Source organism: Phyllobates terribilis, unplaced genomic scaffold (genome assembly GCF_046119375.1).
Source record: "Phyllobates terribilis strain yellow unplaced genomic scaffold, ASM4611937v1 Scaffold_5__5_contigs__length_657084704, whole genome shotgun sequence".
Classification (NCBI taxonomy): domain Eukaryota; kingdom Metazoa; phylum Chordata; class Amphibia; order Anura; family Dendrobatidae; genus Phyllobates; species Phyllobates terribilis.
In genome coordinates, this window is record NW_027362765.1 from 41,548,819 (window position 1) to 41,563,063 (window position 14,245).

General features: G+C 47.0%; 1 protein-coding gene across 1 annotated transcript in view; it reads right to left on the minus strand.

The window, feature by feature from the left end:
- The window catches only part of LOC141271424 (uncharacterized), a 94,646-nt gene that overhangs the window by 21,692 nt on the left and 58,709 nt on the right, over positions 1 to 14,245 (minus strand). Inside the window, exon 9 of the mRNA XM_073681506.1 lies at positions 5,359 to 5,417. Coding sequence (XP_073537607.1) covers positions 5,359 to 5,417 — 59 coding nt within the window. The remainder of the gene's footprint in view (positions 1 to 5,358; positions 5,418 to 14,245) is intronic.

Sequence of the window (14,245 nt, forward strand, 5' to 3'; positions counted from 1 at the left end):
AACTGGGGGAAGGAGGCACTATCTCCAGGAATGGAGGGGTTAATGTCCCCTGTATACATGAGCACATCCAGCGTTATATTACTGTACATATACACATGGCAGAACTGGGGGGTGGGGCCACTATCTCCGGGAATGGAGGGGTTAATGCCCCCTGTATACATGAGCACATCCAGCGTTATATTACTGTACATATACACATGGCAGAACCGGGGGAAGGGGGGCACTATCTCCGGGAATGGAGGGGTTAATGTCCCCTCTATACATGAGCACATCCAGCGTTATATTACTGTACATATACACATGGCAGAACTGGGGGAAGGGGGCACTATCTCCAGGAATGGAGGGGTTAATGTCCCCTGTATACATGAGCACATCCAGCGTTATATTACTGTATATATACACATGGCAGAACTAGGGAAGGGGGCACTATCTCCGGGAATGGAGGGGTTAATGCCCCCTGTATACATGAGCACATCCAGCGCTATATTACTGTACATATACACATGGCAGAACTGGGGGAAGGGAGCACTATCTCTGGGAATGAAGGGGTTAATGCCCCCTGTATATATGAGCACATCCAGCGTTATATTACTGTACATATACACATGGCAGAACTGGGGGAAGGGGGCACTATCTCCGGGAATGGAGGGGTTAATGTCCCCTGTATACATGACCACATCCAGCGTTATATTACTGTACATATACACATGGTGGAATGGGGGCACTATCTCCGGGAATGGAGGGGTTAATGCCCCCTGTATACATGAGCACATCCAGCGTTATATTACTGTACATATACACATGGCAGAACTGGGGGAAGGGGGCACTATCTCCGGGAATGGAGGGGTTAATGTCCCCTGTATACATGACCACATCTAGCGTTATATTACTGTATATATACACATGGCAGAACTAGGGAAGGGGCCACTATCTCTGGGAATGGAGGGGTTAATGTCTCCTGTATACATGAGCACATCCAGCGTTATATTACTGTACATATACACATGGCAGAACTGGGGGAAGGGGGCACTATCTCCGGGAATGGAGGGGTTAATGTCCCCTGTATACATGACCACATCCAGCGTTATATTACTGTACATATACACATGGGGGAATGGGGGCACTATCTCCGGGAATGGAGGGGTTAATGCCCCCTGTATACATGAGCACATCCAGCGTTATATTACTGTACATATACACATGGCAGAACTGGGGGAGGGGGGGCACTATCTCTGGGAATGGAGGGGTTAATGTCCCCTGTATACATGAGCACATCCAGCGTTATATTACTGTACATATACACATGGCAGAACTGGGGGAAGGGGGCACTATCTCCGGGAATGGAGGGGTTAATGTCCCCTGTATACATGACCACATCCAGCGTTATATTACTGTACATATACACATGGGGGAATGGGGGCACTATCTCCGGGAATGGAGGGGTTAATGCCCCCTGTATACATGAGCACATCCAGCGTTATATTACTGTACATATACACATGGCAGAACTGGGGGAGGGGGCACTATCTCCGGGAATGGAGGGGTTAATGTTCCCTGTATACATGAGCACATCTAGCGTTATATTACTGTACATATACACATGGCAGAACTGGGGGAGGGGGCACTATCTCCAGGAATGGAGGGGTTAATGTTCCCTGTATACATGAGCACATCCAGCGTTATATTACTGTACATATACACATGGCAGAACTGGAGGAAGGGGGGCACTATCTCCGGGAATGGAGGGGTTAATGCTCCCTGTATACATGAGCACATCCAGCGTTATATTACTGTACATATACACATGGCAGAACTGGGGGAAGAGGGCACTATCTTCGGGAATGGAGGGGTTAATGCCCCCTGTATACATGAGCACATCCAGCGTTATATTACTGTACATATACACATGGCAGAACTGGGGGGAGGGGCCACTATCTCCGGGAATGGAGGGGTTAATGCCCCCTGTATACATGAGCACATCCAGCGTTATATTACTGTACATATACACATGGCAGAACTGGGGGAAGGGGGCACTATCTCCGGGAATGGAGGGGTTAATGTACCCTGTATACATGAGCACATCCAGCGTTATATTACTGTACATATACACATGGCAGAACTGGGGGAGGGGGGGCACTATCTCCGGGAATGGAGGGGTTAATGTCCCCTGTATACATGAGCACATCCAGCGCTATATTACTGTACATATACACATGGCAGAACTGGGGGAAGGGAGCACTATCTCCGGGAATGAAGGGGTTAATGCCCCCTGTATATATGAGCACATCCAGCGTTATATTACTGTACATATACACATGGCAGAACTGGGGGAAGGGGGCACTATCTCCGGGAATGGAGGGGTTAATGTCCCCTGTATACATGACCACATCCAGCGTTCTATTACTGTACATATACACATGGCAGAACTGGGGGGAGGGGCCACTATCTCCGGGAATGGAGGGGTTAATGCCCCCTGTATACATGAGCACATCCAGCGTTATATTACTGTACATATACACATGGCAGAACTGGGGGAAGGGGGCACTATCTCCGGGAATGGAGGGGTTAATGTACCCTGTATACATGAGCACATCCAGCGTTATATTACTGTACATATACACATGGCAGAACTGGGGGAGGGGGGGCACTATCTCCGGGAATGGAGGGGTTAATGTCCCCTGTATACATGAGCACATCCAGCGTTATATTACTGCACATATAGACATGGCAGAACTGGGGGAGGGGGCACTATCTCCGGGAATGGAGGGGTTAATGTCCCCTGTATACATGAGCACATCCAGCGTTATATTACTGTACATATACACATGGCAGAACCGAGGGAAGGGGGGCACTATCTCCGGGAATGGAGGGGTTAATGTCCCCTGTATACATGAGCACATCCAGCGTTATATTACTATACATATACACATGGCAGAACTGGGGGGAGGGGGCACTATCTCCGGTAATGGAGGGGTTAATGTCCCCTGTATACATGAGCACATCCAGCGTTATATTACTATACATATACACATAGCAGAACTGGGGGAGGGGGCACTATCTCCGGGAATGGAGGGGTTAATGTCCCCTGTATACATGAGCACATCCAGCGTTATATTACTATACATATACACATAGCAGAAATGGGGGAGGGGGCACTATCTCCGGGAATGGAGGGGTTAATGTCCCCTGTATACATGAGCACATCCAGCGTTATATTACTGTACATATACACATCGGGGAAGGGGGGCACTATCTCCGGGAATGGAGGGGTTAATGTTCCCTGTATACATGAGCACATCTAGCGTTATATTACTGTACATATACACATGGCAGAACTGGGGGAAGGGGGCACTATCTCCGGGAATGGAGGGGTTAATGTTCCCTGTATACATGAGCACATCTAGCGTTATATTACTGTACATATACACATGGCAGAACTGGGGGAAGGGGGGCACTATCTCCGGGAATGGAGGGGTTAATGTCCCCTGTATACATGAGCACATCCAGCGTTATATTACTGTACATATACACATAACAGAACTGGGGAAGGGGGCACTATCTCCGGGAATGGAGGGGTTAATGTCCCCTGTATACATGAGCACATCCAGCGTTATATTACTGTACATATACACATGGCAGAACTGGGGGAAGGGGGGCACTATCTCCGGGAATGGAGGGGTTAATGTTCCCTGTATACATGAGCACATCTAGCGTTATATTACTGTACATATACACATGGCAGAACTGGGGGAAGGGGGGCACTATCTCCGGGAATGGAGGGGTTAATGCTCCCTGTATACATGAGCACATCCAGCGTTATATTACTGTACATATACACATGGCAGAACTGGGGGAAGGGGGGCACTATCTCCGGGAATGGAGGGGTTAATGCTCCCTGTATACATGAGCACATCCAGCGTTATATTACTGTAGATATACACATGGCAGAACTGGGGGGAGGGGGGCACTATCTCCGGGAATGGAGGGGTTAATGTCCCCTGTATACACGAGCACATCCAGCGTTATATTACTGTACATATACACATGACAGAACTGGGGGAAGGGGGCACTATCTCCGGGAATGGAGGGGTTAATGTCCCCTGTATACACGAGCACATGCAGGGTTATATTACTGTACATATACACATGGCAGAACTGGGGGAAGGGGGCACTATCTCCAGGAATGGAGGGGTTAATGTCCCCTGTATACATGAGCACATCCAGCGTTATATTACTGTACATATACACATGGCAGAACTGGGGGAAGGGGGCACTATCTCCGGGAATGGAGGGGTTAATGTCCCCTGTATACATGAGCACATCCAGCGTTATATTACTGTACATATACACATGGCAGAACTGGGGGAAGGGGGGCACTATCTCCGGGAATGGAGGGGTTAATGCTCCCTGTATACATGAGCACATCCAGCGTTATATTACTGTACATATACACATGGCAGAACTGGGGGAAGGGGGCACTATCTCCGGGAATGGAGGGGTTAATGTCCCCGGTATACATGAGCACATCCAGCATTATATGTACTGTACATATACACATGGCAGAACTGGGGGAAGGGGGGCACTATCTCCGGGAATGGAGGGGTTAATGCTCCCTGTATACATGAGCACATCCAGCGTTATATTACTGTACATATACACATGGCAGAACTGGGGGGAGGGGGGCACTATCTCCGGGAATGGAGGGGTTAATGTCCCCTGTATACACGAGCACATCCAGCGTTATATTACTGTACATATACACATGACAGAACTGGGGGAAGGGGGCACTATCTCCGGGAATGGAGGGGTTAATGTCCCCTGTATACACGAGCACATGCAGGGTTATATTACTGTACATATACACATGGCAGAACTGGGGGAAGGGGGCACTATCTCCAGGAATGGAGGGGTTAATGTCCCCTGTATACACGAGCACATGCAGTGTTATATTACTGTACATATACACATGGCAGAACTGGGGGGAGGGGGGCACTATCTCCGGGAATGGAGGGGTTAATGTCCCCTGTATACATGAGCACATCCAGCGTTATGTTACTGTACATATACACATGGCAGAACTGGGGGAGGGGGCACTATCTCCGGGAATGGAGGGGTTAATGCTTCCTGTATACATGAGCACATCCAGCGTTATATTACTGTACATATACACATGGCAGAACTGGGGAAGGGGGCACTATCTCTGGGAATGGAGGGGTTAATGTCCCCTGTATACATGAGCACATCCAGCGTTATATTACTGTACATATACACATGGCAGAACTGGGGGGAGGGGGCACTATCTCCAGGAATGGAGGGGTTAATGCCCCCTGCCCCCAGTAATGGGGGATCTCCACATACCTCCACCTGCAGAGCCGCCACCACATATATGGCTGTTCTGTGCGCACAGGACCTGTGATGAGGTCACAGGAGGGGAGGAGTCAGTGGTCACATGATCAGGGGCCTCAGTGGATGCAGGACTCTGCTGTGCTGGTTGTCATGGTGCTGGATGAGGTGAAGTTTATGTGTGGGGTCAGGAGGGGTTTACAGTGTGGATGTAGCAGAGCCGCGTGTGTACGAGGTGTACGGAGCGGAGCCGCGTGTGTACGAGGTGTACGGAGCGGAGCCGCGCGTGTACGAGGTGTACGGAGCGGAGCCGCGCGTGTACGAGGTGTACGGAGCGGAGCCGCGCGTGTACGACGTGTACGGAGCGCAGCCGCGCGTCTACGAGGTGTACGGAGCGCAGCCTCGTGTGTACGAGGTGTACGGAGCGGAGCCGCGTGTGTACGTATGTAAGGTGCCTCTGATATGCTGCTGTGTATATGGTGTTTTCCACTTCCGACCAGCCGGTCTCTTCTGACTCCAGGCATTTCTCTTCTGGAACCAGGACAGCAATGAATTCAGAGGACACAAAGTTCATAACAATAACTGGGACTTTACTTGGGGAAGAGGAATATGTACAATATTTACAGGCAGATATAATGGATAAGGCCCAACGGGTTGTCATCTTTCCCACAGGTACTTGATACAACTTCAGCCCTGGTTCCCAATTTAGGTGAAGCATCTCTGTTGCTTTGTTCTCTAGCCCTAGAGAATCTCCCTCACCAAAGACTATATATCCGGATCCTAGTTCTCCCCACGTCCTAGACTTGAGTCCTAACTTCTTCTGCAAACCTGCAGACAGTATGTGCCCCCAGGTCCTCGACGACTCTCTCTCGAGGTTCCCAGGCCAGTTGAGGGAACTCTTGTGGAGGGATTCTTGTGTCTGATTATCAAATTACCAGGATACTAGGCCCATGTCTACCCTAGCAGCCAGAATAGAGCCTGTCAATTTTCTCTGAAGTACTGCAAACTACTGACAGAACTCACTTCCTGCTTCTGGAAACTACCCAGAGATTCCTAAAGTACCCACCCACTATGAGCTGTCTTCACACATAGTTCACTCTCAAACTGTCTCTATGTTACCGGGAAATATTCACCTTTCACCTACGTCCTAGACAGTGGCATATTGTGGGCATTTGTTAATACACTGCTCAAAAAAATAAAGAGAACACTTAAACAACAGAATATAACTCCAAGTAAATCAAACTTCTGTGAATTCAAACTGTCCACTTAGGAAGCAACACTGATTGACAATCAATTTCACATGCTGTTGTGCAAATGGAATAGACAGAAATTATTGGCAATTATCAAGACACCCTCAATAAAGGAGTGGTTCTGCAGGTGGGGACCACAGACCAGATCTCAGTACCAATGGTTTCTGGCTGATGTTTTGGTCACTTTTGAATGTTGGTTGTGCTTTCACACTTGTGGTAGCATGAGACGGACTCTACAACCCACAGAAGTTGCTCAGGTAGTGCAGCTCATCCAGGATGGCACATCAATGCGAGCTGTGGCATGAAGGTTTGCTGTGTCTGTCAGCGTAGTGTCCAGAGGCTGGAGGCGCTACCAGGAGACAGGCCAGTACACCAGGAGACGTGGAGGGGGCCGTAGGAGGGCAACAACCCAGCAGCAGGACCGCTACCTCCGCCTTTGTGCAAGGAGGAACAGGAGGAGCACTGCCAGAGCCCTGCAAAATGACCTCCTGCAGGCCACAAATGTGCATGTGTCTGCACAAACGTTTAGAAACCGACTCCATGAGGGTGGTATGAGGGCCCGATGTCCACAGATGGGGGTTGTGCTCACAGCCCAACACCGTGCAGGACGCTTGGCATTTGCCACAGAACACCAGGATTGGCAAAGTCGCCACTGGCGCCCTGTGCTCTTCACAGATAAAAGCAGGTTCACACTGAGCACATGTGACAGACTTGACAGAGTCTGGAGACGCCGTGTAGAGTGATCTGCTGCCTGCAACATCCTTCAGCATGACCGTTTTGGCAGTGGGTCAGTAATGGTGTGGGGTGGTATTTCTTTGGAGGGAAGCACAGCCCTCCATGTGCTCGCCAGAGGTAGCTGGACTGCCATTAGGTACCGAGATGAGATCCTCAGACCCCTTGTGAGACCATATGCTGGTGCGGTTGGCCCTGGGTTCCTCCTAATGCAGAACAATGCCAGACCTCATGTGGCTGGAGTGTGTCAGAAGTACCTGCAAGATGAAGGCATTGAAGCTATGGACTGGCCCACCCGTTCCCCAGACCTGAATCCGATTGAGCACATCTGGGACATCATGTCTCGCTCCATCCACCAACGTCACCTTGCACCACAGACTGTACAGGAGTTGGCTGATGCTTTAGTCCAGGTCTGGGAGGAGATCCCACAGGAGACTATCCGCAACCTCATCAGGAGCATGCCCAGGCGTTGTAGGGAGGTCATACAGGCACGTGGAGGCCACACACAATACTGAGCCTCATTTTGACTTGTTTTAATACATGCATATACATACATAGAAAGGATATAAACGAGCTTGAAAAGGTACAAAGGAGGGCAACAAAATTAATAAGGGGAATGGAGGGACTGCAATACCCAGAGAGGTTGGCAAAACTAGGACTATTCAGCCTGGAAAAAAGAAGGTTGAGGGGGGATATAATAAATGTGTACAAATATGTTAGGGGACAGTATAGAGACCTTGCCAGGGATTTGTTCAAAAGGAGGGATATTACGGTAACAAGAGGGCACTCACTAAGACTGGAAGAGAAAAGGTTCCAGCACCAGCATAGGAAGGGGTTCTTTACGGTAAGAGCAGTGAAAATATGGAATTCACTGAGTGAGGAGGCGGTAATGTCGGATTCACTAAACCAGTTCAAGCGGGGACTGGATGCATTTCTAGATACCAGGCAGATTTCAGCATATACTTAAAAATAGAATAAAATAGTAAGTTGATACAGGGATTTATTCTGACTGCTGGTTTCAGAGTCGGGAGGGAATTTTTCCTCAGGTGAAGATTGGCCAAATCATTTGGGGTTTTTGCCCTCCTCTGGATCAACTTTAGCAACTACATAACTTACAGGTCGAACTTGATGGACGCAAGTCTTTATTCGGCTTTACTAACTATGTAACTATGTACATGACCGGCAGGTCCTTTATTATGGAGCGCTGCTCCTCAATACATACCGCACACCGCCAGGGCACGGACCGTGCCGGCTGCAGATGCAGTAATAAGCCGTATACATTCATGGAGATCTGAGATAAGTTAACCTCATTACCATTCTTATGTACTTTATAATTGGATTTCTTTTACTTTACTAACAGATCCATGCTCTCTTTTTTGAAACTTTGACATAGCAAAGTAAGGACCAGTACCTGGGAATCTTTTGCCTTTTAGTAAATACTATCCTAAGGTAAAATAGCTGGTTCATTTATGCACAGGCATTGTTGGTGATGGCACATATACAGAAAATAAGACATATTTCCACAAATTCTCCATTATATAGTTGTCCATATACCACATATTGCATACTTGTGATGATGAACGGGCCATTATATGCAGAATTCATTTGGCACAGTGGTATGACTTAATCTTTTTATACAAATTGTACATTAGGTCAGGTGGACCTTAGTACTTATATTGTCACAATTGAACAGGAACCCACTCTGCCACAAGGAACCATAATCTACACCTGGGACCTGATTGCTCCTCTTTGAGTTCCCAATACCTCCTTGCAACCATAGGGGGATCATTATAACTACTGTGGTACAAGACCCAACAGGTACAATCACCTACTTTTATTAGATCTTTTATATAACAATCTACATATACTTTCTTTCTACCTTTGAACTGCTCTCTGATTACTGAGGGGTAGTTGACCTGATGAACATAGATTATCTTAGATCTTCCTCTACTGCAAATGATCATTTGGCATGAGTTCACATAATATGTATTTTACTCTGTCATTTCGTGCTATTATATTGGAATAAATTTCACTTGAAGCAGAATTGTTCAATACCGAGTGCAGTGATTATTACTCCTGACATATAAGTGGATCATTTGATCTGTTCACGAGCACCGGAACAGACATTATTGAGTGCTAGCCATTCACTACATTATATTGTTTTACGGACATTACATCAAAGTTGGATCAGCCTGTAATGTGTTTTTCCAATTTAATTTTGGGGGTGACTCCAAATCCAGGCCTCCATTGGTTAATAAATTTGATTTCCATTGATGATTTTTGTGTGATTTTGTTGTCAGCACATTCAACTTTGTACAGAACAAAGTATTCAATGAGAATATTTCATTCATTCAGATCTAGGATGTGTTATTTCAGTGTTCCCTTTATTTTTTTGAGCAGTGTACTACAACCCACAAGGAAACATATCAGTAACAAAACATTGTTCACATTCTATACCACAGCAGCATTGATGTCTTCAGGGGGAACATGGCAGCTGGTCATCTCCTTACATGTACGAGGTGTACGGAACAGAGCCATGTGTGTACGGAACAGAGCCATGTGTGTACGAGGTTTACGGAGCAGAGCTATGTTTATGCAACATATGGAGCAGTGTGTGTACAGCGCGGAGCTGTGAGTGCACGACATGGGCGGAGCAGAGCTGTGTGTATGTACGATGTGTAAGGACCAGCGTCGTGTGTGTGTGTGTGTGTGTACAGAGCGGAGTTGTGAGTATAGGTCACATGATCAGGTGCCTCAGTGTTGTTATAGCAGAAGATGAGGTCCCTCAAGTTTAAAGGCCCCATCTATGCTATATAAGTCTGACAGTTACTTTAGGTCAAAACAACAGTTAAATGTTCCTTCCTTGTATCAATAGAGACTAAAGTGTCCTTGCTAGTCATCAGAATGTATCTGATTAAATGTGTCTAATTAAATGTGTCCGATTAAATGTTTCAACACAAGCATAGACATCACGAGAACAGAAACCAGTCTTTGTGTGCTAAATTGTATAATCGGACCATATATGGTAAATCCGTTTCCTGCCTTCAGGGTGTATATAAACCCTATGCTTTGTAATAAAGTTAGAGCTTGTTTGACACATACATCCTGTCCTGTGTCTCATTCTCTCCGATATCGTAATCCAAGGATAGAAGACCCAGAAAGCAGTGATGTCAGCTGGCGCCCGAACAGGGACCTGAGTTAATCTGCCCAGGGGTGCTCGACCGGTCCGAGACGTGGGACGAGCGAAGCTCTCTGTTGGTGATATATACAGCGCTGAGGTAAGAATAACTGTTATATTCTACCTAAATTATATCACTACATAGAAGAGACTCCCTCACCCCTGAGCGGTAATTCACGGATTGTTGTCTGGCTCAGGTCCCTTTGAACCAGTAGAATCCACTCAGATAAATTGTCAGTCCTGCCTTCTATCCTTTGGAAAAACGTAAGAATGAAAGTATGGATCCGATGATTGTGTTGTGGGTGTGTCTCGGGATCGGTGTTTTTGGTCTGTTTTTCTGGCTGGCGTATAAGTCCTGGAAGGCTAGTAGTGGTGTGGTTCAGAAACCTTTGTGGCCCATTGTCTAAGTGACTGAGGAGTCTACTCTAAGTGAGGAGAACCGAAAGAATGGGGAACCAAAATGCCAAAGAAGGCATTACTGCCAAAGACTTAGTAGTACGCAGAGAAGGGAAACAGGCACTGATTGGAATTGACAAAATATTGTGTAAGGCGGGAATGAATGAAAATGGAGAGATGAACGGAGAGAAATGGAAATCCTTCTTTAACTCCTATCATGGATGGCTGATAGATAAGGGTCTGTTGAAGACAGTGGATGTATGGATGAATGCATGCGCTCATTTTGAAGGAAAGATTGAAGAACTAGGAGATGGATGTTACAGACTGACAAAAACCGGAATGACAGATTTTTCTCCCTATCTGCCCCCGACGTCACCCCAGTACCAGAATTCCCAGGAACCCAATTGCTGGGTTTGCCCCAGATGTGGACAGCAGAACCCCTTGACAGTAGACATCTGTGTGGCATGTGGAGGACCGAGACCCCACCCAGCTAGTCTATTCCCAATGAGAACGGTAGTTGTGCCAGGAGCACTGGGAGCAGTAGCAGCAGCAGCAGCAGTAGGGGATGCAGTTGTTTTTCCCGGTCAAGAAACCCGTACAATGTTAATGTATAGACCATGGAGTCCCTCAGAACAATTGGCGTTGATTTCCCAGTTGCCAGATGTGTCCCAGTCCCCGATGGGTTTTGCCAGAATGATAAGAACCATACAGGATACGTACAATGCAACTAGGTTGGATTTACAAGGAGTAATTAAGGGAAAATTGGCAGATGAAGCCCGCTATGATAGGTTAATAGATGAGACAAAAAAACAGTATGCCAATAGGACCAGACCCGTAGATGCAGAATCTAATGATGCAGCAGCCGGAGTCCTATTCGCAGCAGCGTTGGTAAAGGCATGTAAAGAAGGACAGGCAGAGAGGTAGGTTACACTAGAAGACCAGGTTCAAGGTAAGGAAGAAGACCCCAAAGATTACTTTTGGGCATTAAGGAGAACTTGGTCAGAAATGGGATTTATTCCCGAAAATAAGACTAGTGAGAGGGTATTAGCAAGTGCTTTCATGAATGGACTAAAGAAGGAGATTGCAGAGAAGGTAAAAGCAAGTAGACCAGACTGGAGATCAGTGAAAGCAGAGGATTTGGCTAGAATAGCCCAGGGAGCACAGCATGACATAGCGCAGGCAAAGAGAGCTGCCAGAGTACACATAGTAGAGACTACCCCTAGAAACAACAGAGACAAAGGACGGACTGCAGGAGGGGGACAGAGACTATGTTACGGATGTAAAAAGCCAGGACATTTTAGAAAGGACTGTAGGACCAACCCTTATCCAGATGCTCAGAGTACGGGTCCTCCAGCCGACTAAACAACACCCCCATAGGATAAGGGTAGCTTGCACATGAACCCCCTCATCTCCTTACCCCCAACTCCCAGTTGTATAGTGCAGGTGAACCTACCAGGGGGACATGAAATCGATTTCCAAGTAGATACGGGGGCCGACAATTCAGTAATTCCGCAAGGTGATTGGCCATACACTGACACTGATTTTTCACATCATGTCATTGCCACCCCCTTCAATTCCCCGTCTGTCCTGCTCCCAGTCACCAAGAGAATTCCCCTGCAAATTCAAGGAGCTACTGTACATAGGCAGCTCATGGTATCGCCCCGAGGCCAATGTAATCTTTTGGAAAATTATGTGTTATCCCAATTACAAGCACATATTGAACATCATCCTGATGGCACTGTCACCATGACCCCAGGTTTAAAACCAAGTACCCTTTGCAAAATTATGTCGCTAGATATTGCAGGAATAGAAGAGAAAAATGAGTTTCCCCCGATATTGGAGCATGCTGTGCCACATGACTTTTGGGCCTCAGACAAAACAGATGTCGGTAGGTTAAGAGTTCAACCAGTAATGGTGAAATGAAAACCAGGAGCAATCTTACCTCAACAGAGGCAGTATCCCCTTAGCTCGGCTCAGGAGAATGCCATAGCCCAGCAAGTCCAAAAATTACTACACAGGGGAGTCCTAGTCAAAACCCAGTCCCCTTGCAACACTCCCCTGTTCCCAGTAAAGAAAAAGAGCGTGCCAGGACAACCAGCCGCATATAGAATGGTCCATGACCTCCGGTTGGTTAACAAAGCCACAGAACTTCTAACACCAGTTGTGCCCAACCCGCATACTCTTCTGTCACAGATACCTTCTAACTCTCTTTGCTTCTCAGTGGTCGATTTGGCAAATGCATTTTTCAGTGTACCATTACATCCTGACTGCCAGTACCTGTTTGCTTTCACGTTCCAGGGCAGTCAATATACATGGACAGTGTTGCCACAGGGTGCCCAGAACTCCCCCACCATGTACACTGCAAGTCTGCAGGAAATACTGGAAGGATGGTCTGAACCACATATCGTTGTTTTGCAATATGTCGATGACCTGCTCATTTGTGCCCCTTCAGTTTTGTAAATCTTCAGTCACCTTTTTGGGACATTGCATTACACCAGGAGCCCATCATTTAACAAATGCACGCAAACAAGCAGTACAGGCATTCACCGTCCCCATCAATGTTGCAGCCCTCAGAACTTTTCTTGGACTTGTTTCCTATTGCAGACAGTGGATTCATGCCGTTTCTGTTTTGATGCAGCCCCTTTATGACTGTCTTACCCCAACACCTTTTGTACTAACATCAGAGGCAATAGACTGTTTTTATTCTCTCAAAAACCGTATTTTGGCCGCTCCAGCTTTGGGCACCCATAATTATGAGCTCCCATTTACTCTGTACCTTCATGAACAAGCTGGACATGCAGCAGGAGTTTTAACTCAAACACACAGTGATAATCTGTTGCATACTTTAGTGGCAGATTATATGCGGTAGCCAGAGGTGCACCATCCTGCGTACGTGCTCTGCATGCTGTTGGACTATTACTCCATAAATCCGCATTGTTCTAGATCATCCGCTCACCGTTCTAACACCTCATGATGTCTACACTATATTGAACCAAGTGCAACCCGCTCACGTCTCAGCAGCACGTCATCTCAGGTTACAATGTGCACTGTTAATGCCTCCCAATGTTTCATTACAGAGGTGTACTACTTTGAACCCAGCAACTTTGTTACCTCTCTCGGATCTAAAGGATGGGACAGGTACTGTGCTTTTTAAGGAAGATCCAAGAGAAGAAGTTCCTCATGACTGTGTACAAATGATGGCACAAGAAACGGCAGGTTTACCTACTGTATTTGAACATGAATTAGAAAATGCAGATTTTGAATTTTTTTGTAGATGGATCCCGTCATCAGGACGATTCGGGTACTTTCCATACTGGATATGCAGTTGTCTCCCTCAATGCAGTAA